Source organism: Glycine soja, chromosome 13, assembly GCF_004193775.1.
Source record: "Glycine soja cultivar W05 chromosome 13, ASM419377v2, whole genome shotgun sequence".
Lineage (NCBI taxonomy): Eukaryota > Viridiplantae > Streptophyta > Magnoliopsida > Fabales > Fabaceae > Glycine > Glycine soja.
In genome coordinates this window covers 23,289,414-23,314,034 of record NC_041014.1, presented here as the reverse complement: position 1 = coordinate 23,314,034, position 24,621 = coordinate 23,289,414, and the positions used below count along the sequence as shown (strand labels likewise).

Below are 24,621 nucleotides of genomic sequence, written 5' to 3'. Positions count from 1 at the left end.
GAGCTAACAATAGTGGCATGACAGCTTAATTTATTGTCTTAAATTCGAAAACCATCTCAAGTTAAGAAATTGTGAGACGTTAGAGGCATCAAAAGCTCCGAAAGATTTACCATTTATTAAGCCCTGGGCAATATGCAATTCAGTGGCCGAAGCTGAATCCAAATCACTGATATCTGAAAGATGAAGCGCCAAGCAGATGGTACTACAACGTAGCAAGGTGGAGAACCACAAAGACAGAAAACAAGAAAAACCTCTGGAAAGCTTTTATATACGAAAAATTGTCACTTTGTGTCATTTGACATCAAATAATATAGAATTCAGAAGGGACGTAAACAATGTCAAACACTGATCAAAGGGTTCATCATAGATTGACACTTTTGCTACCTCTACCTTACTGATCTACAGGATCCTAAGATGAACTGTGTATCTACAATTTTTTTAGAGTATGTGGTAGAAGGAATTAACATGCCTAACCAATGCCACCTCCAAATCTTTCTGTCTTTCCTCCTTGTTTCCCCCAGAGACAGAGGAAATGAAAATTTAAGCCCTATAAGAAATACAAATTTTACTAGAAGAAATCATCAAATGAACCCTCCTTTCCACTTTCAGATCCTGAAAATGCAACCATGAATAAAAGGAAAAATGATACTGTCAGACACGTCTTATTTTCCTCTTTTCATACATAACAAGAGGACAATTCAAACAAGAAATCCAAATATAAGCCATACTCTTACTGTTTATTTTATTGCAATTACTGTTACTGTCATCCTAGATGCATATAATTGCATTATTATAGGAAGCAACTAAATCATACTACGCTACTACCAGTACCTTATCTTTGATATTCCACTGCAAACCCCAGATTACAGGCTGCAAGGTCTCAAAAAGAGTACTTCTATTCTTATTTATAAAATTACATTTACAATACACATGACAGGATCTCTATATTGGCATTACTCCCTCTGACTACCAAATTATTTTCTCCCAAAGGCAGTAAGCAAGTTTGATGGGAAGATAATTAGTACATTGAAATTTGGGGAGAAAGTTGGACTAACCCGATCCATCCCCTGCAGTGACATCCTGAACTACTAGTTGGAAAGAATTTGACTCTGGGGAAGACAAAGGTTCGGTATTCGAAACAGGAGCTGGAAATGTGAAATCAGAGTCTGTAGATGAAGTATCAGAGTTACTGGAAGCAATGTCAACCCTAGCAATAGGTCGAAAAGTTGAACTCAATCTTGATGAAGTACTCAAGATCGTCTTCAGCTCGGCAACTTGACTTGACATGGAAGATATCATCCTGATACACACTAATTTAGATCTAGCATTAATCAAATAGAATTCAGTTTTAAAAGTCATAATTCAAATCGTAGTGATGTCCATAGATGACAGAAAAGTAAACAATTTCTTAGAATGCTACCATAGTTAAACCCTCTTTAATGTTTTCCCCCCAGGTTATGTTCTTTGAACTTTAAACCATAATGTCCATTAAGACCCACAAAGAATGGTTTCTGTTATGTGGTAAATCTTGGCCATTTTTTAATGTTCCAAATAGGCTTTTGAACATGACTGGCCATGACTCATACTGTATAGTACATTCTACATTGGACATTTTCTTCCAGTTCTTCCAACAATCACTGAAAACATAACTTATTTACCATAAATTCCATAATTGTTTTTTTGGTTATGGAAGCAGATCTTTCAAAAGCAACACTTCTTCATAAATTAGGATGACTCTATCTTCTTCCCAAAGGACAACTATACGGCTACCTAACATACATAAATGAAGCTTTTGAAATATTCATCAAGTGGATGCCATACTTATAGAGAACTCCAGCAGCAGCCCCTGAAGTAAAGATCGGTAATATTAACATAGGAATAAAAGGCAAATTTTTCCTTCTTCCACAGCTTGCTTATTTCCCCCCCTTGAATTTGCAAACTTGACAACTTCAAAACAGACTTTAGAATTATTTCTTTCAAAACTATAACTATTATTGCCTTAATTTACCTAAAATTTGTTGACCCTTACATTCCAAGTTTGTAATAATTCTTTTGGAAGATGGATTTTGGTAATGTTTATATATCATCAAATATTTCTATAACAGTTCAATCCTGTAAGTTTGCCAGGTCAATAAAAAGTAATTAGTGACTTGATAGGATTAAATAAAAATTAATATTGGAAAAGCATGACTTATCAACATATGTTCAACTTGAAACAACTGTGTCTAAATAGTGTGTATGTCTGCTAAGAGTGTTCATGAATGTTGACAGAATGATTTTGATCCTTTCAGGACCCCCATCATATGGTTTTGTAATTGTTTATGCAAGTTCTATATTCAGTTGAAAGATAATATATCCTTAGTAAAAGTACATAGGGAACACACATACACAGTTATTCTGGGGCTGTCTCACTCCTTCCTTTATTCTATCTGCTTTCCTCTTGGTATACCATGGGCTAAGATTTAACCATCATAGATGCATTTTGTATTGGAAAAAGTTAAAATTGCAAGATTACATAAATCTTCAAGGGGATAATTTTAATACTACCTGTTCAACGAGTCCTGAAGCTGATATAATCTTTTTTCAGTTTCTGCTAACTTTTTGCGTAACTCTTCGCTGGATCCTTGAGCTTCTACATATTTCCTTTCATATTCATCACCTCTTTGTTTTTCTTCCTGCAACATGACCTAGGAAATGCGATAAATATATAAAACTTGGTAAGTTTGAATTGAATAATTATAAAAATAAGCCAAAACCCGTTACATATATGTACATAGGACATGTATGACATAAAAGCAGCAGATCATTATAACATTGACAACCATGTGATTCTTTAAATGATGCTTTGATCTGAACCGTTCATCCTTGATCCAATATGGTTTCATATCATATATTCCTCGATTATAAACTACAATCATGTACACAAATTACCCACTGTATCAGTTTCCAGTCAGTACTCATTTATAGATTGTTTGCATCCATTTCATTTTTAAAACTGATTATCTATCAATCTTCTCTAATCTCTACAATAAATATAAGAGTTCTATGGCAAAAAGAATATTATTCCTCTCTTGCCTCTTTACAGTTAATTTTCATGTAATTCAACAAAAGTTACCATTCTATACAGAAACTCTTACCATGAATTATCTATTTTACAGGTATATAATGTTAGAAAATGAGAAGAACAAAACATAGAGGTATAGAACTGAAGATTCCTTTTAATTTCAAAAAATTGTAGAGATCTAGGTAGAAAGGTTGGAAAAGGGAAAACAAACTCTAAATAATAAAATAAAATATTGATATACGGTGTGTAATGATGTGTTACCAAAAAAAGAAAGCATTAATACTTATTTATACTCATAGTGAACTCCTAATCCTATTAAATAAGGAAACAAATAAAAATATATATTGAAATGTGAAAACTAAATTCCCGATCATAATTTAAAAAGGAAACACATATTAAGAAATATAGAAACCACTTCTTTAAGAGATAATCTACGATACTATAAAATATTCTAAAGATATAATAATGATATTCTAGAATATTTTATAGATATTCTAAGAAAGATACTAGATATATTATGTTTACCTTCAAGTTTTTTATTTCTACAGTAAGAACCTCAATCTTTTCAGTGTCTTTGAGAGGACTAGAGGAATCCCTGATAGCTTCAATGTTTTCATCATCTTGGAAAGGACTTGATGATTCTTCTTGGACAGGATTTGAAGATTCTTCCATAGAAGGACTTTCATTTAGCACAGGTGTCCCCAAAACCTGGCATTTCATGATAGCAAACCAGTTCGTTTTGTTGTGTCAGCAGGAGGAACTTAAGATAATTATGCATAAAGAAGGTAGATCATGTGTTTTTGTATTCATTGTTTTCATTGTCATTTACAGCACCAAAGACATTCCTAAGCTTTTTTCTTCCAGAAATGGAAGTAGTCCTGAAAGCTGTAAGCAATTAAGAGAAGGCTCCACGATAGTTTTGAATTATACCTCTAACAATTAAATATTGCCCTATTTACCAAGCAGACTAGCTGCTACTAATAATTATAAAGAAACAGAAATTTATCAATTATTCTTAGAATGTGGGTTTGGGCCTAACTCAATCTCAAAAGTTAGGTCATAGGGAGAGGGTTGTCCCTCACTTATATACTTTATCTTGACCTAATCTCTAGCTGATGTGGGACTTGAGTTTTTACCCAATAATTATCAAAGTAAAAATATTAGGCTTAATTGCATTTTTGGTCCTTCTAGTTTGAACTTTATGCAATTTTGGTCCTCCGACTTTTATTCCAAGCTAATTAAGTCCCTCTGTTATTAAAGTTAAGCAAATTTGGTCCTCCAATGAATTTCTTCTATCTAAAATCCTCAAATTTTCAATTTTTTTACCCAAAATCTTTATAAATTGAATCGATTAAGTTCTCTTGTACTCAATACTCACCAACTAAATCATCAAATTTTGCCAAAAATAAAAAAATCTCAAAACTTACCTTCTTTATACCCTAATCTCACATCTTGTAAAATCCTTCAAATTTTATGTTTCAACTAAATTTCTTACTTCAAAACTCTTAAAATTATTTCATATCCCAAATCCATCATAATCCCCCCAAAATTTGAATAGAAAATAATAATTTGATAAGTAAAATAAATTTGATATGCGACTAAATTTGCTTATTTTAAAACTAGAAGAACTCAATTAACTTGAAAAAACTTGAGGGACCAAAACTTCACATAGTCCAAAAATATAATTAAGCGCAAATATTAAAATATACAACCTTCTGTTCATGTTTATCATTGGAGTGATTGATGCTTTGTGAACTGATTGATGCTTTCCTAAGGTTCTGATAGTCATAGAGAGCTTTATGTCGGCGCCAATAGGACTGCATGTTTTTCATTCCTAAAATTTCAGTCAACAAAAAAGCATTTAAAAAATAGGATAAAATATGTTTTTGGTCCCTCAAATTTGGTTATATGTTTTGTCCCTATATTTTGATATTAGATGTAGGGACTAAAAGCATATTAAAATTTTATAGGGATTAAAAACCGAAATTCGAGATATTTTGAGGGACCAAAAACATAATTTACCCAAAATTACAAGGACACCTCTAACCTGAATAGTAGTTGATGCACTAATTTGCTTTCTATATCTAAATTTATTACAAGCAGCCACTGCTCGAAAACCTGTCTGCAAGACAATGGCAGAGATCTTTATTTTGGTGTACCATTTCCTGGCTAGTGTTCCACGCATATACTTTTGAATTCTGACTGCACCTGCTTCCCTCTTCATGTGATAATACGATCTTCGAGCCAGTTCTCCTAAAAGTTGAAACAATGAAAGCTTAATATGATAAATTGAGTAAATAATGCATCTAGATTTTTTTGAAAAACTTCTTAAATATTATAGCTTAAGAGTCCCTTTTAAACTGTAAGAACAAACAATGAAGAAGTTATGAAAAAAACAAATGGCAGGCAAACTGAACTCTAAAAAGTCTTCATTATTTATGCAATTATTTATGCAATTATTTATGCATTTCATTAACTAAGATATTTTTGGGTACTTGGCTCCCTTCCTATGTGGAGAAAGGCCCAAAAGTTGAAGCCCACTCCATGTCTCACCTACCTATGGGGAGAGGGGTCTAATCTAATTAGGGCACATGAGAGAGTGGCCAATTTCTGGGAGCACCAAGAGTTGAGCCGAGCTCAGCTCTGCAACTAACTTTAGTTAGTTACAACTGTGCTGTAGTTCAGTTAGGAGTCCCAGGTGCTATATATAGCTGAAACCTCACAGTTGTAATTGACTTGTTCATTTTCAGAAATACAATCTCAAAACTTATTGTCCACTTTCTCTCAAATTCTATCTTGGTATCCAGAGTTTGGCTTAAACCCTAGATGACCTCAAATTAATTGATCCACGCTTAACCACTAAGATTGTATCCTTCGTCTCTCTCTACTACGGTGTCTCCTCTGATGAAATCTCCAGTTATGTTTTTTCACTTTGTTTGAGAAACTTGATTCAAATAACTATCTACTTTGGTGCCAGCAAGTCAAAGTGGTAATCAACAGACATCATCTTCACCACTTCCTTTTGAATCCAATAATTCCACCAAAATTTCTCACTGTTGAAGATTGTGAAGCAAATCGCATCTCTGAAACCTATATCGCATGGGAGCAGCAAGACCGGTTGTTACTCTCGTGGTTGCAATTGTCGATTTCTCACAACATGCTTGCTTGAGTAATTGGATGCAAAAAGCACTTGGAAGCTATGGGACAAGATTCACTTATACTTTTATTCTCACACGAATGCAAAGACACGACAATTTTGCACAAAACTTCAAAGCACAACGCTTCAAGATCAAACAATTTCGAAGTACTTCTTTGAATTCAATCCCTAGTTAACACACCATAATTGGTGATACAGTTTCAACTGATGAATAATCGAAGGCCTTCCTGAAGAATATGAATCTACTGTAGCCTTAATAGACTTAATCCAATGTCAATTGATGAAGTAGAAACCCTCATAACACATGAAGCTCGACTTGACAAATTTTGAAAGAAAATTTTGGTTTCAGTAAATTTTTTGTCTCATCCTATTCAGGAAGCACTACAAGCTAATGTTGCACAAAATGCATCGTCAAATGATCAATGCTCTGATTTCAACAACACAAACACTGCCTCTGGTGGACATGGTAGCTGTGGAGGCAGATCTCACTTTTGTGCTGGTTGGTGGTCGTGGATTTTGTGGTGGTTGTGGTTGTAACTTTGTTTAGTGCCATGTCATTCATTTCTACCATCAATTTGGTCAGAGTTATGATCCTGTACAAACATATCAGTCTGACAATTTTAATCCTCAGTTTTACACTCAATGGCACCCATCTCCATATGGATTCTCTACTCCCTAACACACTATCCTTCAGGAAATCATGCACAATTTGTTTGACCATCATTAGTACTACATTCAAGCCACACTGAAGCTATGTTGACCAATACAAATCCTTGTACTTCAGCTACTTGGTTCCCTGATTTGGGAGCCTCACATCATGCCAACTATGATGCTCAGCACATTCAACAACATTTTCTATTTGCAGGACCAGATCAAATAATTGTTGGCAATAGCCAAGGCATACACATTCAATCTGCAGGTTCCACACATTTTCTGACACCTTTAAACTCAATTTTCATTCCCTCTCAAAAAACTGTTACATGTCCCTTCCATTACTAAGAACCTTCTAAGTGCAGCAAGTTTGCAAAAGACAATTCTGTATACTTTGAATTTCATCCTTTGTTTTGTTTGGTGAAATCACAGGGTAGCAATGAGATTCTCCTCAAAGGCACTGTGGGATCGGATGGCTTGTATCAATTTCCTTCTCTACTGCAAAACTCTGCAGAATCAAGTTCAAAGACTACATTCCAAATTACACCCTTTCATTCTGCTGTAAACAATTCTCATGTAAATACAACTACTGCTAATGCTGTTTCTTTCTCTACTAGGCATGCTAGGTTAGGCCACCCTAGTGCAGATGTAGATGTACAAAGGAAAGTATTCCAATATTGTAATATTCCATTAATCAACAAGAATGCATCTGATTTTTGCTCTTCTTGTTGTATGGGTAAGACTCATCTCTTACATTCATCTTTGTCTCATACCACTTAAAATTCTCCTCTAGAACTCATTTACAGTGATTTATGGGGACCTGCCCCAACACTTTCCTCCTCAGGTTAACTTTATTATGTCACATTTGTTGATGCTCATACTCACTTCACCTGGATCTATCTTCTAAAACAAAAATCAGAAACACTAAACATGTTTAAACAGTTCTAAACTATAATTGAAAAACAGTTTAACCCATCTATCAAAGCTGTCCAAACAGACTAGGGGAGAGAGTTCAGATCTTTAACTTCCTTTCTAACCCAAATTAGAGTTCATCATGTCATTTGTCCACGCACCCATCATCAAAATGGGGCAGTAGAACAAAGCACGTGAGTTAGGTATCACTCTTTCGTCACAAGCCTCTCTCCCTTTCAAATTTTGGGACCATGCCTTCCTCATAAGTGTCTATCTCATAAACAGACTTCCCACCTCCTCTCTTAACTTTGTCATTCCCTACACTAAACTATTCTAGGGGTATTCCTCCCCCCACAAAGGTTACAAGTGCCTTTCAGCTGATGGACAACTCTTTGTTTCCAAAGATGTCATAGCAATGGGTATAGGTTCCCCTACACTGACCTGTTTTGTGTCTTCCCCTCACCTTCTCTTGCCTCCAATACACTAGACTCTATTCCAGCATCTATCCTTGTTGTCAACATTCCATTACCTTTACCTTCTTTATCTCATGACCCTAGCCCCTGTTCAGATCAATATGTAGATATCCTCACCAAAGCACTTTCTCACACACGCTTTCAAGATCTTTTGACCAAAGCTCAAAGTGAGTGATTTAGAAACTTCTCACCACTGTTGAGCTTGTGGGAGGGTATTAGAGAAGTATAACTCTTTGTAAGAAGATCTGTAGCCAGATCAAGTTAGTTACAACTGTACTGTAGTCAGTTAGGAATATCAGGTGCTATATAGCGGAAGTCTCACTGTTGTAATTGACTTTCTCATTTTCTGAAATACAATCTCAAAACTTAGTTTTCACTTTCTCTCAAATTCTATCAACCACCGTTGAGAGAAAAGAAGAGGAAATCACTTATTCAGAGAAGTCACAGTAAAACTGCATTTGTGGATTTGTTAACCATTGGGATCCACCTGAAATTTTGTCAGTAGGTTCAGGACATCTGGTTCTTCATTTTCAACGACTGGATTGGTTATTCGTTGTTTGGAATTGGAGATATTGTGCTTGAACAGAACCCAGTTTCTGGGGTGTGTTTCATCTTCTTCATTCTCTATTGGAAGCTTTGTACCCATTTTGATGATAATGGGGTTCTTTTCATTGGTCTGGATGACCTATGATTTTTACGTCTTACATTGATTGAGGGAGTTTTCTACATTAAAAATCTAGCATCTCTTCTGTGTTTGTGTGATTTTAATTAATTGCTTCCATATATTGGCTATTGATCCTCACAGATTCTTGCAAGTGGAGGGATTTAATGCTTCTGCAAGATAATGATCTTCATACCACTTTTTATTGTTCAGTGTCAATTATACTATGTTTCAGAATGTTTCAAAAGAGCTAGAAGGGAAAATCAACACAGGGCACACAGAGATAACGTCATGAATTGCCTGTAGAGATAGAATAGGATTCTTTTCTTGTGTGTTTGTGTGTGTGCACCCATTATAACTTTTTTTTTTTTCTAAAAGATCATTACCAGAGTTTCTTTTATGTTTCACTCCAAATATGATATGACAATATTATATTTCTTACCCCACCCTTTGGGGGTTAGACTTCAAGACTACGAAAGAATCTGTAAAAACTATAAAAGAAAAAGGACTTGTAATTTGAATAGAATGAAGGTGCATCTCAAACTGAAAGACTTCATGCTATTCTGCCCATAGAGATACCCCACCAGACCACCACTGAGTAACCAAGGCAGATACAAAAGCTTTTTGTCTTTCACATAATACAAAAAAGACAAATAACTGACCTCTGCAAATGGATTGCAAAAAAACAGAGGACTTTTGCAATGCAATATATTTTTTCCGACTAAAATGAGTTTTAGTATGCTTTTGGATAACTGTTGCAGAACTACTAAGCAGGAATGCTCTCTGAGCATCCAATTCAGCCATCTGACCAGCTCTTAGGAATATTTGTGTTTTCCCTATCTGCAGAAGTAGCCAGATCACAGAAAGTTCAGCTGAACATATAAAACCATCTTGCAATAAAGGATTTTGGTCAACATGAGTCAAAATATCCATCATTTGTCAATTTTCACAAGACAAGAATGGTTTACACATTTCATTTCAAGCCCCCAGTCAAATGGACAAGTACCAAAAAGAGATTGCAGGAAATAAATGACAGCAACTTTAATGTTATAGAATAACAAATTCTTTTAATTTTGCATTCCTTAAAAATATACAAAGTTCAATAGATTTCCAGCTCTACCTGATAACCTGCCAGCCCAATCTTCTCCAAAATCTTTTTACATGAATCCTTTTCTTCGAAGCTACATAAATGTGGATCATTTTTAAGATGGGAAACCAAATAAATGTCAAAGTATAAACTGTGGTATCAAAACTATTTGAGTAAAAAGAGCATGACTAAAATTGGTGTTAAGCTGCACTTACTTCCCCCGAAGAACCTCCGGAGCAAGAATGCCTAATCGAGTTAAGAAATCATGAAAGGTCCAGTGAGTGGGGAATCCAGCACATTTAATTCTTACTGCTTCAAGAACACCCTACAATATCAACATTGGGTGAAAATTCTACAGAGGTAAGTTTAATTAGAACAAGCAAACAGCTTTTGTAACTTCTAATTGCCTATTCATCACATTCTTCACGATATTTTCAATTGCAATTTCTAATTGTCCCCCATTAAATATGAATAGACAATGGAAGTGTCAATAGTCCTACCCTCAAAGCAAATATGGTAGAACTCAATTCCCAATTTTACTTACACCAGATCGTAATTGTTGGATAACGTTCATATTTTCAAATATGCAAGGTTTTAATAGACTATTTGGCTTTACACATCTAATATAGTGTGGCTCTGTCAGACTGAGTGCATCCATCAACTGTTGTAATTGTAGCTGCACAAATAAGTACAACATTAACCTTCCGTCCGTTGGATTGCAGTAAGGCCTATCAGATACATAAAGAACCATATTTTATATACCTTGAAACGAGAACCAATAGAAGAAAACTTAGCAGATTTGGCTGTCTCCTCAGAAATTGGAGGGAAAAGGCCAGATACAAATGAACATTTGGAAGCACTTAGCATGTCTTGATGTTCAGGAACAACATAGTCTTTGTTCTTGTCTAAAAACTGCTCAGATTGATACTGAACCTGAAAAGAAGCAGATAAATAACAACTTTTAGCAGAAACTCACAGTGAAAAAAGTTGCATCGCAATTTGAAGACTCAAACTCACCTCCCCTGCATAATGAACAACAGTGAAATCTGAGCGTGTCAATTTTGGCTTGATGAAGCGTTTGTGATCTTTGAATGTCTGATAAAGCTTCTGTGAAAATGTTTCGTGAGTTGACTTAGGAAACATACTGCAAGCAGACAATGAAAATGTCAATAAAGGTACTATTAATATTGAAGGAAAAAAATCAAAATTGTAACAAGTTTATACGCAGCCTATGAACAATTTTGAAAATATAATCAATGACTTCATCAGGAGAGATTATCAGGAAACAACCATAAGACTTGGAAAAAGTTATCAGTAAAGAAGAGACTAAAACTTACCCATTCTTTCACTTCAAATTCATAAGAATGAACATCAAATCCTAATAGTTCCAAATATCAATGCATCACATCCCATTACATGCAGAAAACTTGGACTGCCATTTACTAAAACAGTAACAATCTATTCAAAGATATAATGCATGACACAGTTATGGAACTCCTCCCATTTCTCTATTTTTTCCTTTTTTTTCAAATATAAATGCATACACAGCAAAGAATAAAGAAATTTCTTCATACCAAGCTTCATCAAGCAGAGCAATGATTCCACCTGGTTTCTGAAAAAGAAGACATTTTTTAGATATCAGTGTTGTGCCATTCTGAAAGTAGATTCAGAGGATATAATCTTAGAAAATTCTGAAACAAATATTCCATAAATATTTCAAAACAGAATTCCTGAATATAGCAAAATCATGTTGTGAGAACCGAGAAGCTATCATCACAAATATCTTGACTACAGAATGCCTTGTGGATGATGATCCTGGAATCTTTCCAATACCATGACTGACAAATGATAGCCACCTCAAAGGCTTCCATCGCTCAAATAGAAGCATATATGGTCCATTGGCAAAGAATAATGTGTACCAGTGTAAACAAGACAATAACTACACAGTATACACTATCAATTGTAAAGCTAGCCAACTGCCAGACATCTGGTCTAGCAGCAGCCACAATAGGTACAATATGTACCAGACAATATTTCAACCTAACTAGTTTCTCTTTTACAATCAGAAATGATTTTAAGATTGATTACGCCAAAATTATTATTCATGTAAACAACTCCGATGGTAATTTAGACCTAGTAACAGTAGTTAATGGCAAATGTCTAGAAAACAGACAGGTCTTTGCAAAGCATAATCTATCAGAAAACCTTTGAAGCATGGGTACTTCTAAAATCATGCCATACATGTATTGGGTATGGTTACTTCTAAAATCATATTGTACACGTTTTGAGTATGGACAAACACCCAATACTCGTTGGGTACTCATGTGTACGTATTGGTTACATAACAAAAATATCTTTCAAAACAAATTGGGTACTTAATTTGGGTATGCATGAATACTTTTTAGGTACATATCAAGCCTGTACCCAAACCTTCCTGTTGTGATAGAAATTATAGAACATAATCCTTTATCCATTCTATGAAAAAATATAGGTTCAACCATAAGAGAAGAAGATTTTAGTTTTTATACGTACAAAAATCTCCATCTCCTTTTAACAAAGAGCAAGAGTTATTAAGAGGGTGAAACAAAATGTGAGATATTGGTGGAGATGAATGGGATCCACTTGAAGGGATTGGCATTCTTGAAATTGGTACTCTTTCTCTTGACGAACCAGTCATAGAGGCAATTCTTTTTCAGTGACGGTGGACAAGAAAATGATGAGATTGAAACTGTTAAAAGTGTGATATCATAGACATGCTTAAGTGCCATAATATTTATTGGTGAGCATTTACGTATTATAGTTTTTTTATGAGACTTTTTTTGCTATGTTGAATTTAATCTCCTTTTGTATTATAAATTATGCTCATTTGTGGTTTTTTACCATTTATAAAATTTAGTCAATTGTTTGCCTCTGAATTTCAAAAGTATTACTTTAAAAAATAAAAAATAAAAAAAGTAAACCTATAAAGTATGCTTTCACAAGTTCCTTTAATAAATACTAAGCATAGACTAAAAGTTTGAAGAAACCTTTTCAATGAGATCCAGTACATCCTGATTATCTACAAATTCTAAGTAGCTCCAGTCAATCCCTTCTTTCGTGTATTCCTCTTGCTCCATCTTAAACACATGCTGCAGCACATCATTGACATCAGATTAATATTAAGAGAAAAGTCTCACAACTGAAGTTGTCAAATATATGAAAAACTAACCTCATACCTGGTTGAAGTGTTGTTGCAGCTTTTCATTTGTGAAATTTATACAAAACTGCTCAAAACTACAAAGAGGAAATTACGTATCAGCATGGATTCATCTTATTTAATAAAGCACCAAAATTAAAGGGAGAGCTTGTTTGCAAATATGTCTTTTCCAACTCAAAATATTAATGGTATTGAAGGAGAAGGATAATTTTAAGGATAAGGATTTCAAACTACCACAGTGCAATGAAGTAAAGAAGCTTAGAGCAATAGGAACTGTGCAAACGTATAAATGCACATATATTTTAACAAATATGAAAGTGGATTGTATGAGACCTTGTGTTGTACACATGTTTACATGTTTCTTCCTAAATAAGAGTATGCAAACATACAATAACAAGATTACATTAAAAAAAATCTATTCTCACCTATTCATTTGAAAGCTTTCAAAGCCATATATGTCAAGAACACCAATGAGACATTTTGAGCTAGGATCCTGCCCAATGGAGATATTAATTTTTTGGACTAACCTGGACATGACAAAAACACATAATTGTATTTGATGTCTTCAATTCCTTCTATAGTGAAATAAGAAATCATTCAGACTTACAAAATCACATTACCAGTCAAATAATCGAGAATATAGTGTTTTGGCTAAACCATCCCTGCTAACTGTAGCACCAAGAGGATCAAGACTTCTTTTGATGATCTCTTCTGGAGTAATCATCACACGCTCACGGAGTGCACCTTCCAAAGAATTAGGATCACACCTGAAATATGAATAAAATCAATTGATAAATAATATTAATACATAGATATTGCAAAATGATAACAGCAAAAATTCAGCCATACATGAGAAGTTCTGCTGTTGTTTGGAGATGAAACTTGGATTCTTCATCTTCTAGAACTGATGAATCAGTTTCTTCTGATTTTGCAAACTTAATGTTTCCAAGATGAAGAATAGCAGCTACAACTCTGAAAATAGCATCCTGAGAGGAGGAAGGAAGGAAAAATATTACTAATTTTAATTAGAAGTTTTGTTTGGAGAGGAAGCTAAATTAAATTAGTAGAATCACTAACAAAGGTTATAGTTGTACCTGCTCCTCCTGACTGATTCCCACAATATCCATGGCTCTCTTGGTGCTCAGATACTCTTGAGCAGAATTTACACCAATTAATTCATAGCAATTGGATTGATTAAGGTAGTGAAATGATCTAGGATCTCCCAACTTATATTTCTCCTTTTCCTAAACAAAATCAGGATGCTGCGAATAAAATTATAAAGGACATGAAGAATGGTGAATAGAAGATCAAGCTTTGACTTGCCTACCTCAGGAGGAGAAGCACAAAGAAGGTAGAAACAATGATAGTTACGCTCAGGAGCTGAGATTTGGCAAACACGAGATTTCTCAAGCAGATAAGTTCTAATGGCTGCACCAGATATTCGTCCATACTTATTAAATTGAATCTCAACAAATTTTCCAAAACGGCTGCAAGAAAATAAACAAACAGAAATAGGTATGAAACTGCTGCTTGTTATTGAAATCACTAATTCATAAACGAGAAAGAACTTTTATGATGCCCGGTACTTCCTGATGACTGTGTGAATACAAATAACATGAAAGGTAGAAAAAGATCCCAACGAAAAATTTTCAATGAAAAATATTGTCTTTCATTTTCATGAACATTTTTCCCGATTAAACTAATGACAACTAAAAAGCATTGAGTATGTAAATGATGATAAAGTCAAAAGATGAAGAAAATTTGAGTTAAGTATTCAAAAACCTCCACCTATACAAGATACTAATATGAATATAAACCATATACTAGAAATCACACACATGGAAATGCAAGTATGGATCTAAAGAAGTATAGTATAAAAAGTGTGTGTGTGTGTGTGTATTGCACATAATGTAACATCAAAAACCAAGCATCATAGAACATAACCAGAAATCTCTTACCTTGAATTGTCATTTCTAACAGTTTTTGCATTACCAAATGCTTCAAGAACTGGATTTGACTGCATCATTACAAATTAAAACTTTAAGGGGAGTGATGAGTTCAACATTCGCCAGCAATAAACCATGAAATACAAACCAATTGACTAACCAAGAGAAGAGTAATCAAAACCAGAATTTTATCTAATAGGAAAAAAATGCAAGGCTTCTAATTTCATATATAAGAAAAAATATTATTAATTACAAGAAGGAGAATACAAAGAAGATTACAAAATATTAAGAGAAACAAAAGTGAAAAAGACTAGAGGAGCCTGGACTAGTTTACTTCATGATCTTATAACAACCAAAATCCAGACATTACTAAACAATAGTGACTCTATTTCAGCAGACTCTATCACTTGAAATTAATCTAGTTAGCCTCATTTGCTTGATCAACTGCCTGTTATTTATTCTACTAGTATCAAGTTGTTACAATAAGTATATTGTAGAATGTCCTGATAGGTCAAATCCATCTGAAATTTGTGTCAAAATCAATGTAAATAGGCTAATAGGGTAGCTATATGCAATTACAGAAATGGAGAAATCATGATACTTGTATTTGTAACTCATTCTATGAATACTCTCCGGTGTGCAAGTTATAGATGGATTCACTCGTAATTGTTTCTCATATTTTTTCATCTCAACATGGTATCCATAGCCTAACAAGAAAACCCTAATCCATGACTACCTCCTTTCTTTTTCAGCATGTTTTTCACTACTGTTTTCCAGCAACTTTTCCAGAGAGCGAGTTTTCCAACAAGATCACCATTGTGTTCACCATGAGCCAATCTACACAGATCTGCTACTTGCGGCATAAAAAAAATAACACACCATGTGCCCCCATACACCTCTCAAAAGCTCCATTTTATTGCATGAGGCGGCTCATCTAGCCGTGTCTTCAGCCAGTGTTTCAGCTGCTGGATCACCCCCACTGCCCTGGTGTGCCACTTATTGCCTACACATTCCTTTTTGCTCTCTCTTTCCCTCTCCCAGGTGACCCACAGAGGAACTTTAGACATTCAGTCCTACTATTTTTGTTGTGCACACGGGTAATCCCTTTCCTGGTATCTCTTAGCCCCCATCTCTTGGTCCTTGGGTCCTTAATTCTAGTGCCATTCTTCACATCATTAGTAATAAGTCCTTTTTCCCCACTTTTTCAACTTCTAGTTACTTACCCTCTTTTCCTTTGGCTAATGGGTCTCAAACAATCTTATGGATTTGGTACTATCTGCCTTCTACCATCTTCCTTGGTTGATAATTTCCTTTATGTTAAAGGGTCTCCATTTAATCTACTATCAATTAGTCATTTAACTCATTCTATTGATTGTGTCAATTCTTTTACTAGAGATTTTGTTGTCATGTAGGTTCAAAGTTTGAGTCAGATAATTAGCTCCAAATGTCAGTCGCATGGACTAACTTAGCACCTCTGCTCATGTTGGTTCGATCAATTGAGTCATCCTAGTCTTGCCAAGTTACAACAACTAGTACCAATTCTTTCCAAATTGTCTACCTTCTTGTGAGTCATGTCAATTCACCTTTATTGATGATTATTCTTAATGTACTTGGTTGATTTGAATGAAAAATCAATTAGAGTTGTTCTCGCGAATGTTAACTTCTATGAGTTTATTCCCGACTTTGTGTCCACCACATCCACTTCTAACTCCACCCTAATCGCATTACCACTTCCTCTTCCATCAACTAGTGCACTTTCACCCTCCAAAGTTGCCTTATGTTCCAAAGGTACCACCTCTTGCATGTTCCCCCTATAGGTGCATCAACGACTAACCCATAATCTTGTGCCACCACCAACCAGAGATAGGACTAACTCTCCTTTGAAACCAATTACCATGTCCCCTTCAACATTGCCTCTAGTACTTGATCTCCCAAATCCCAATTACTTTCCAAAAAAGGTATATGTTCTATTCATTATCCTTCTTCACAAAATGTCACTTTAAGTTATCATCATTTATCTTCTTCACATTATGTTTGTCTTTCTTCTTTTTCTTTTGTGTCTATCGCTAAGATTGTAGGTGATGTTTTTTCTCATCCTGGCCACAGACAAGCTATGATTGATGAGATGTGTGTCTTTTAGAGTAATGGTACTTAGGACCTAGTTCTTGTTCCCCAGAGGAAATTTGTTGTTGGTATTGATGAATTTTTATAATAAAGGTTGGCTTTGATGGCCAATTTGATCACCTCAAGGCTCTTTGGTTGCTAAAGGCTATACTCAGGCCTTTGGCTTCTTATGGTGATACTATCTCTCTTGTTGCTAAAATGGCCTTTGTCTCATTATTTTTGTCCATAATTGCTATTTGCCATTGGCCCCTCTACCAATTTGATACTCCCTCCATCCCTAATTATAAGACCCTTTTCAAAAATTTGTTTGTCCGTTTTTATAAGATCCTTTTCTAATTTCTAGATGCATTAATTATTCTTTTTCCTGCATACCCTTACTTAATTATTCTCTCTCTAAACATTAATGAGAAACAATTAAGTGGATAGAGAAATAAGAAAAGGGTAATTTTAGAATGATAGTACAATTAATTGACAGATTTAATGCGATTAACTAAATTAACTACTTTTCTTAAGGGACGTGAATTATTTGAAAGGGTCTTATAATTAGGGACAGAGGGAGTATCAATTATGCTTTCCTTCATGGTGATCTCATGGAAGTTTACATGGAACAACATCTTGGGTTTATTACTAAGGGGGAGTCTTCTGGTCTAGTTTGTTGCTTCCGTAGCGTAAGTCCTTTCATGGTATTAAAAAATGTCCTTGGGCATGTTTTGGAAAATCTAGCACTATAGTTAAAAAAATTGGTATGATTAGAACTGAAGCTAATCACTTAATCTTCTAGTGCCATTTAACCACATGATGCATTTGCTTGATTGTGTACATCAACAATAGTGTCATCACATGCAGTGATCACCATAGAATCTCTCAAGTAAAACAACACCATTGCCATCATTTTTCATACAAAGGATCTTGGCATACTTCACTAATTCTTAGGAATAGAGGTGGCACAATTCAAGAATGGGATTGTGATTTCACAAAGAAAATATGCAACGGACATTTTGGAGGAAATAGGGTTGATGAACGCTAAGTTTGTGGACACTCCTATGAATCCCGATACCAAGCTAATGGAACAAGGAAGCCTTTTCTCTAATTTAACCCAAAATGTATAGAAGATTAGTTGGAAAACTGAATTACCTCACAATGATTCATCTAGATATCTCATTTCCAATTAGTGTGGTAAGCCAGTTTCTCAATTATCCCTGTGACAATCATTGGGATGTAGTGATTTGTATCATGAAATATATTAAGGGAGACCCAAGAAAAGGCCTCTTGTATGAAGGAAAGATCATACACTTCTTGTGGGATATTCTGACAAAGATTGAGCAAGCTCTCCCATTGACAAGAGATCCACTTCCAGGTTTTGCATTTTTATTAGAGATAATTTGATTTCATGGAAGAGCAAGAAACAAAATGTTATGGCAAGATCAAGTGCAGAAGCATAATATAGAGTTGTGGCACATTCTTGTTCTTGTATTTATGACAAATTCTATAAATAATACTCTCCTATGGTTTCTCCTATTTTTCATCTCAACAACTTGAAATAAACTGTTAAATTTATTTTTTTTTTAAAAACGTTATCTAATGATACAGCAGGGTGAGGTATATATTAGCCATAAACTAATATTAGCAAAAATCAATAATTCATTAGCTAACAGATATGAATTATGCCAAATTATCTTCACATTTGAATTCATTCTTTTCATTTTTCACTCGATAATGACTAATGAGAGCAAAATAGTTGATCCTCGTTATTGTTCTTTAAATGTCCTCCTTCTTGTTCTTTTAAGTGTCTATGGCACCATGTTTCCAGGCATCACCAAGTAGTTCTTACTTTGGCCAAGAGGAAGAGCATGCAAATAGCTTTAAACAATATGCCTTGGTACAACTCACAACAAAACATGTAGAAACAATAGCAACCATAATCAGAGTTAGATAACCTTCTTACTTCTAGAACTTGTTTTTCAACAGTTCTTCCTTCAGATGCAGTGTTACCACCCAAATATGCCAGGTACTGCATAAGCATTTTGGTGGTTTCTGTCTTACCAGCACCACTCTCACCACTAACCAGAATTGAGTTGCTTTTTTCCTCATTAATCATTGCCCTAATTTAAACAACCAGTCAGCAAGAAGAATACCATTTAAAAAAAATGAAACTAAAAGAAGAGCAAACTCACCTATATGCTGATTCAGCAATAGCAAAAACATGTGGGTCCAAGTCTCCAATCGTTGCTCCCTTGTATCTTTGCATCACATTAGTATCATACAGGTGTGAAAGACTTTGGAAGGGATTGATTGCAATGAGAATATTCCCAGTATAAGTCTGCCAGGATGTTAAATTATTATAAGAAATATCCATACATAGCTGCAGTTTAAGTTTTTGTCTTCCATCAAGGTAAACACTAACTGATTTCAAACTGAATGTAGGTGGTAATCTTACATATATTTCATTCATCATGTATCTGGTTTCCAAATTATGCAGCACTCCTGGCTCATGCAAATAAGCAAGCTTGGTCATGTCATCAACCCCATCGGTAGGCGCATCCATATCCTTGGGATATAATTTTGACAAACGGGAAACAACCTAGTGACATGGAAACAGAATAGATGCAGCAATGTTGCTAAAGAGATGTAAAATCAGTTGCATTCTTAATCTCATTAGGCATAGTGTCTATTGACAGAAATAAGAAATTCAATAGATGTCTCCAAAGAACTTAGTTTACATGTTTATAGACTTATAGTTCTTAAGAAATAAGAAGTGACATAACTTTGAATCGCATAAACACAATGTTTTCAAAGTCTTTGGATATGTATTTCTCATAGCTAAAATGAACCACATTTCTAATAGAGATAGAGAATGAAATGTTAAGCATTTCACATACGAAACAGCCTGTCTCTGTATTCTTTCTCAAATCATCGATAACTAATGTAAAATGGGGCTACAGCTTTGAATTTCCTTTCTTTCTTGCACTGTTTAAGCCATCCCCTTCTACATTTCTAGGGCTCTGAAACTAACTGTTCCCCACAAAGAGAAGGACTATAGAAAAGAAAATATATTAGAAACTTGAGGAGGGCACTATAAACCATAGATGCTAGTCAACTGGAAAACGAAGGGAGAATAAAATCACCCATTTCTATATCCCTCTTAAATAGGCTGTGCAAATTAACCAGTAAGATCCCTATATTCCATAAGAACATAAAAAAGGTATCATGTAACTTAAGTCTTTCTTTTATAAATAAAGATTAATGATGTCATGGACTAAAGATGTTGACAGAAAATGTTAAAGAGAGCTTATTTTACAGATATTAAAGTTTTCTAGTCTACCCTTTGCTAGGTATTTTAAGGGCAAGATCCTCCTCAAAAATCATTGCAAATATATATGTTTCTTAAAACAATAAATAAAATGTCAAAAACACTAAATGAGGAAGTTGAAATATCGAGAATCCTTTAAAACTTGAACATCACAAAGTGGAACTAGAGATAATTAGAAACATTAGATTGAAAGGTTGTGACTTATAAAACATCTCAAATTACCTTCTTCTCATTACTAGTTTGAATTTCTGCTTCTTCACCATTAATATTCAGTACCTGTCCATCAATCCAAACTAGTTCTGGATCTCCAACCCAAACATGAGAACCAACAACAATATTTTCTGGAATCCCCTGTATCATTTGAAATCAAAAAGCATTAAGAAAGTTCTTGATTACAACATATTTAAAACATTAAACAATCATGTTTCTATTTGTCGACAAGGAAACTATGTAAAGCCAAGAAAAAATATACAAAATTCCAAGATGATCGATCAATTATTTGCTGAAGCAATCTGTATATCATTCCATTTATTTGACTTGAAATAACCTTCCAGTGTTTTATCAGTATCAATCAACATATGAAGATAAATTCCCAACTGAGTAAAAGAGGGTCAATTTGCAGTGTCTGAACTCTGAAGTAGCTTTCGTAAGGAAAATGTGATAACAGAAACAAGACTATCTAATAAGTCTATTTTATTGTTTATGCTATAGTCCTTTGATGTGTGCAGACATATTTGAGCATTGAGTAAAGTTAGTGCAAAAATTTTATTCTCATATCTAATAAGTTTCAAACACCATATTAAAAAGAAAATGTGTTGAAGTAAGAGCCAAGGAAACTGAAAAAACAGAGAAAATGTGGAAATGATTATTTAATGAGGTCATCTCATTTTTTTATTTTCTTTATAACATTTTAATTTTGAGGGCGAGCCTTGATGCGGCGGTAAAGTTGTGCCTTGGTGACTTGTTGGTCATGGGTTCGAATCCGGAAACAGCCTCTTTGCATATGCAAGGGTAAGGCTGCGTACAATATCCCTCCCCCATACCTTCGCATAGCGAAGAGCCTCTGGGCAATGGGATACGAAGTTTTTTATAACATTTTAATTTTCATTTGTTTATCTAATGAATGTTTGAATAGATTAAGGATACTTCCTACAAATAAGACTCACTTCTAGTAGGAAGTTCACTCTCAGATTCACTAACATAGCACTAGCCTTAAAACAAATCAAAATTCAATATTCGGAATATACACACACACAGAATGTGCTAATGTGGGCATAATCATGGCACCCAATCCCACTTGAACGCCCTGCTGTTGCTATGGATGGCAGAAATTCCATTCACAAACCTAAGTTCTCTTTCTCCATTCAAAACTCCCGCTCCCCCCAACTCAGTATATTCTTTAATCACTTAAATCATGATTTTAGACCTCTATAGCTCTTGACATGGAAATTATTAGTTTGGTACAAAATATAAATATCTAGTTAGCGGAAAGAAGGATATTCAAATCTCCACTAGTTGTCAAGACTCGAGATACATACGAAACCTATCTTGAGACTGATGAGTGATGACCTTAAATCAACATTTTTAATCGGTAACCAAAGCAAATAAATCATTATTAGCATAACATACATTGGAGTCTAAAAATGCACTCTCCCTCCATTCTTCATTCAGAAGAGCATCTCAGTCAAAACAGCAGTATACAAAATATGACTCTGTATAGGTTCAATCAAACATCTCAGCCACTCTCACCACAACACAACTTTTGCATCTGCTAACTTCAGTATCAGTTTATTAAGTTTCTCATCTTCTAGGCTTTTCAACCAGTTCCTTTATTATCTATCCCTATCAATATCCGAATACTTATGAATCGTAAAATCTCTAATAAATCGAGCAATTTCGAAACAGAGAGTTAAATGCCTAGCTAGCAAAGATTCAAATCTGCAAAAATCAATCACTCAAATCGAAATAAGCGATAACCGTACCATTATTCTAAGAATATGAGAAAAGGAGTCACATGCAAAGAGAAACAGGTGCGCGCATTTTCCAACGGCGTGAAAGTGAAATCATCGACTGATATTCGACTCGATGGGAAGAGAAGAGGAGGAAATGATGAGAGATGAAGGGAACGAAAGAGTTTTGTTCGTCTTTGAGTTGCGCGAATGGAGGAGGTTGTGAGAGAGGAAATGTCCGAAGCAAGGCCCTGCAAAATCGCCATGCTTGTGGACTCGCACTCTTCCCTCTCCTCTCCGAGCCGCATGGACTTCGCGGGTACCAACGATACCGTTTGAATACACACATGTTGTGGAAGTATGTGAAATGGGTTAAATAAATAAATAAAAAACCTTAAATGTAATTTTGTTCAACTATTTTTTAAAATTAGTAATTTTTGTGTTCTTATTTTAAAATAAAAATATTAAATTTTTTATCTTTTAAAATTCACAATTTTCGTTCCCATATTTAAAAAAAATGTATAATCTCTTTGTTAAGTAAAATATGTAATTTTAATCTTTTGTCAAATTGAAAGCGATAATTATTTAAAAATTATTATTAACTATGACATTGATTAAACAAATAATTTCATGTAACCCTCACTAAATTTGAATTAACATTTCAAATTTGATTAAAGATCAAAATGTATAACATTAATTAAATAAATAATTTTGTGTTATCATAAATTTGAGTTAACATTTTAAATTTGATGAAACAGCCAAAATTGCATGTTACAAAACTAAAAAATTAAATGTTTTTATTTTAAACAGGAGACTAAAACTGTGAGATTGAAAAAAAAAACTAAATATCTTTATTTTAAAATAAAGAGACCAAATTTATGAATTTTTAAAAATAAAAGATTAAAATTACACTTAAGCCTAAAATAAGTATCACCTTTTATATTTTCTTCTCATTTTATTTTTTTCTAAATTAATATTTTTTTACCGCACATGTTTTTAAATACTACTAATAGCGTAACATATCCATAATTAAATTAAATAAACATTATACACAAACGAAAAAAAAATATATCTACAAGAACGGTTCCTGTTACACGAGAAATCAGTACACACAGTAGTTTTAATTATCAGCTCCTCCATATGATTTTTGGTACCGGTCTTGCCCTTCTAATTTTCCACTACCTGACTCATAGCACATATATATTTTATTGATACATATAACTGCATGCGTATGGCCCGGTTAGCTATATTAGAATAAAAGGTGACAAGGTTGCTGTTGATTTGATCAAATCTAATTGGGACCTTGGACTTCAGCCTATATATTGCTGAAGTCTCAGGTTTAATTTGTTATTTCAACTTCCTTAATAGTCACCATTTTGGTCGCTTCTCAATTTGGAGCAACACCAACATACTTTTATTCTGAGAGTCGCATTACGACTTAAAGAAAGGAGGGAAAGATCAACCTAGTTATAGAAGAAAATCACTCAATACAATCATAATTGTTAACCACATTTATGTATCCTTCCAAGATCGATCTATTTCGTTTTTATTTCGTTATCATCCTTGACACATCAATTAAATCTTACAATAAAAAATCGTAGAATAGAAAATGTATATATATTAATTGGAATGCATTTGTTCTTGTTAATACTAAACAAAAATGCAAGTCATGTAGGATGGTGTGTAAATTAGCGGAAAACATGACCCAATCTGGCTTACAAGTCTGGCTGATTTGAGGTTAATTTGGAGTTCAAATTTTTAAAAATAGGTTTGGTGCATTTTTTAATTAGGAAAGATTCGAGTTGTCTTAACCCAATTTAATTTAGTATTAATATTCTCTTAACAAATATAATATTTTTTTCATTGAGTATAAGATTTTGAATAACTATACATTAATAATAAATTTTTTATTTAATAGATACTTTATCTTTTTTAAATTTATAATTATTTATAAAAAAAAAAAACCTATACTTGTTAGTTCGTTCGTTTACAATTCGAACTAAATAGTAGTACTCTATAAAGAGAAATGAAAGTAGGCATTAATAGGATGTAATTGATTTGTAAGGGAAGAGTTAATTAATGTCCATATAT

At 34.0% G+C, this 24,621-nt stretch overlaps 1 protein-coding gene across 1 annotated transcript; it reads right to left on the bottom strand.

Moving 5' to 3' along the window:
- Positions 1-242: 242 nt before the first annotated feature.
- LOC114381372 (myosin-9) lies at positions 243-22,859 on the bottom strand. Its single transcript, XM_028340613.1, has 26 exons — positions 22,564-22,859; positions 20,804-20,932; positions 19,709-19,852; positions 19,446-19,591; positions 19,217-19,373; positions 15,160-15,218; positions 14,529-14,688; positions 14,296-14,445; positions 14,051-14,187; positions 13,822-13,968; positions 13,627-13,728; positions 13,221-13,278; positions 13,032-13,133; positions 11,580-11,617; positions 11,023-11,149; positions 10,768-10,938; positions 10,550-10,681; positions 10,221-10,330; positions 10,039-10,099; positions 9,581-9,758; positions 5,112-5,317; positions 4,777-4,881; positions 3,590-3,772; positions 2,548-2,687; positions 1,056-1,300; positions 243-612 (listed from the first exon to the last, which is right to left on the bottom strand). Exons 1-26 carry the CDS (start codon positions 22,564-22,566, stop codon positions 569-571), a joined length of 3,234 nt encoding a protein of 1,077 aa, XP_028196414.1. The 5' UTR covers positions 22,567-22,859; the 3' UTR covers positions 243-568.
- Between the last annotated feature and the right edge of the window lie 1,762 nt (positions 22,860-24,621).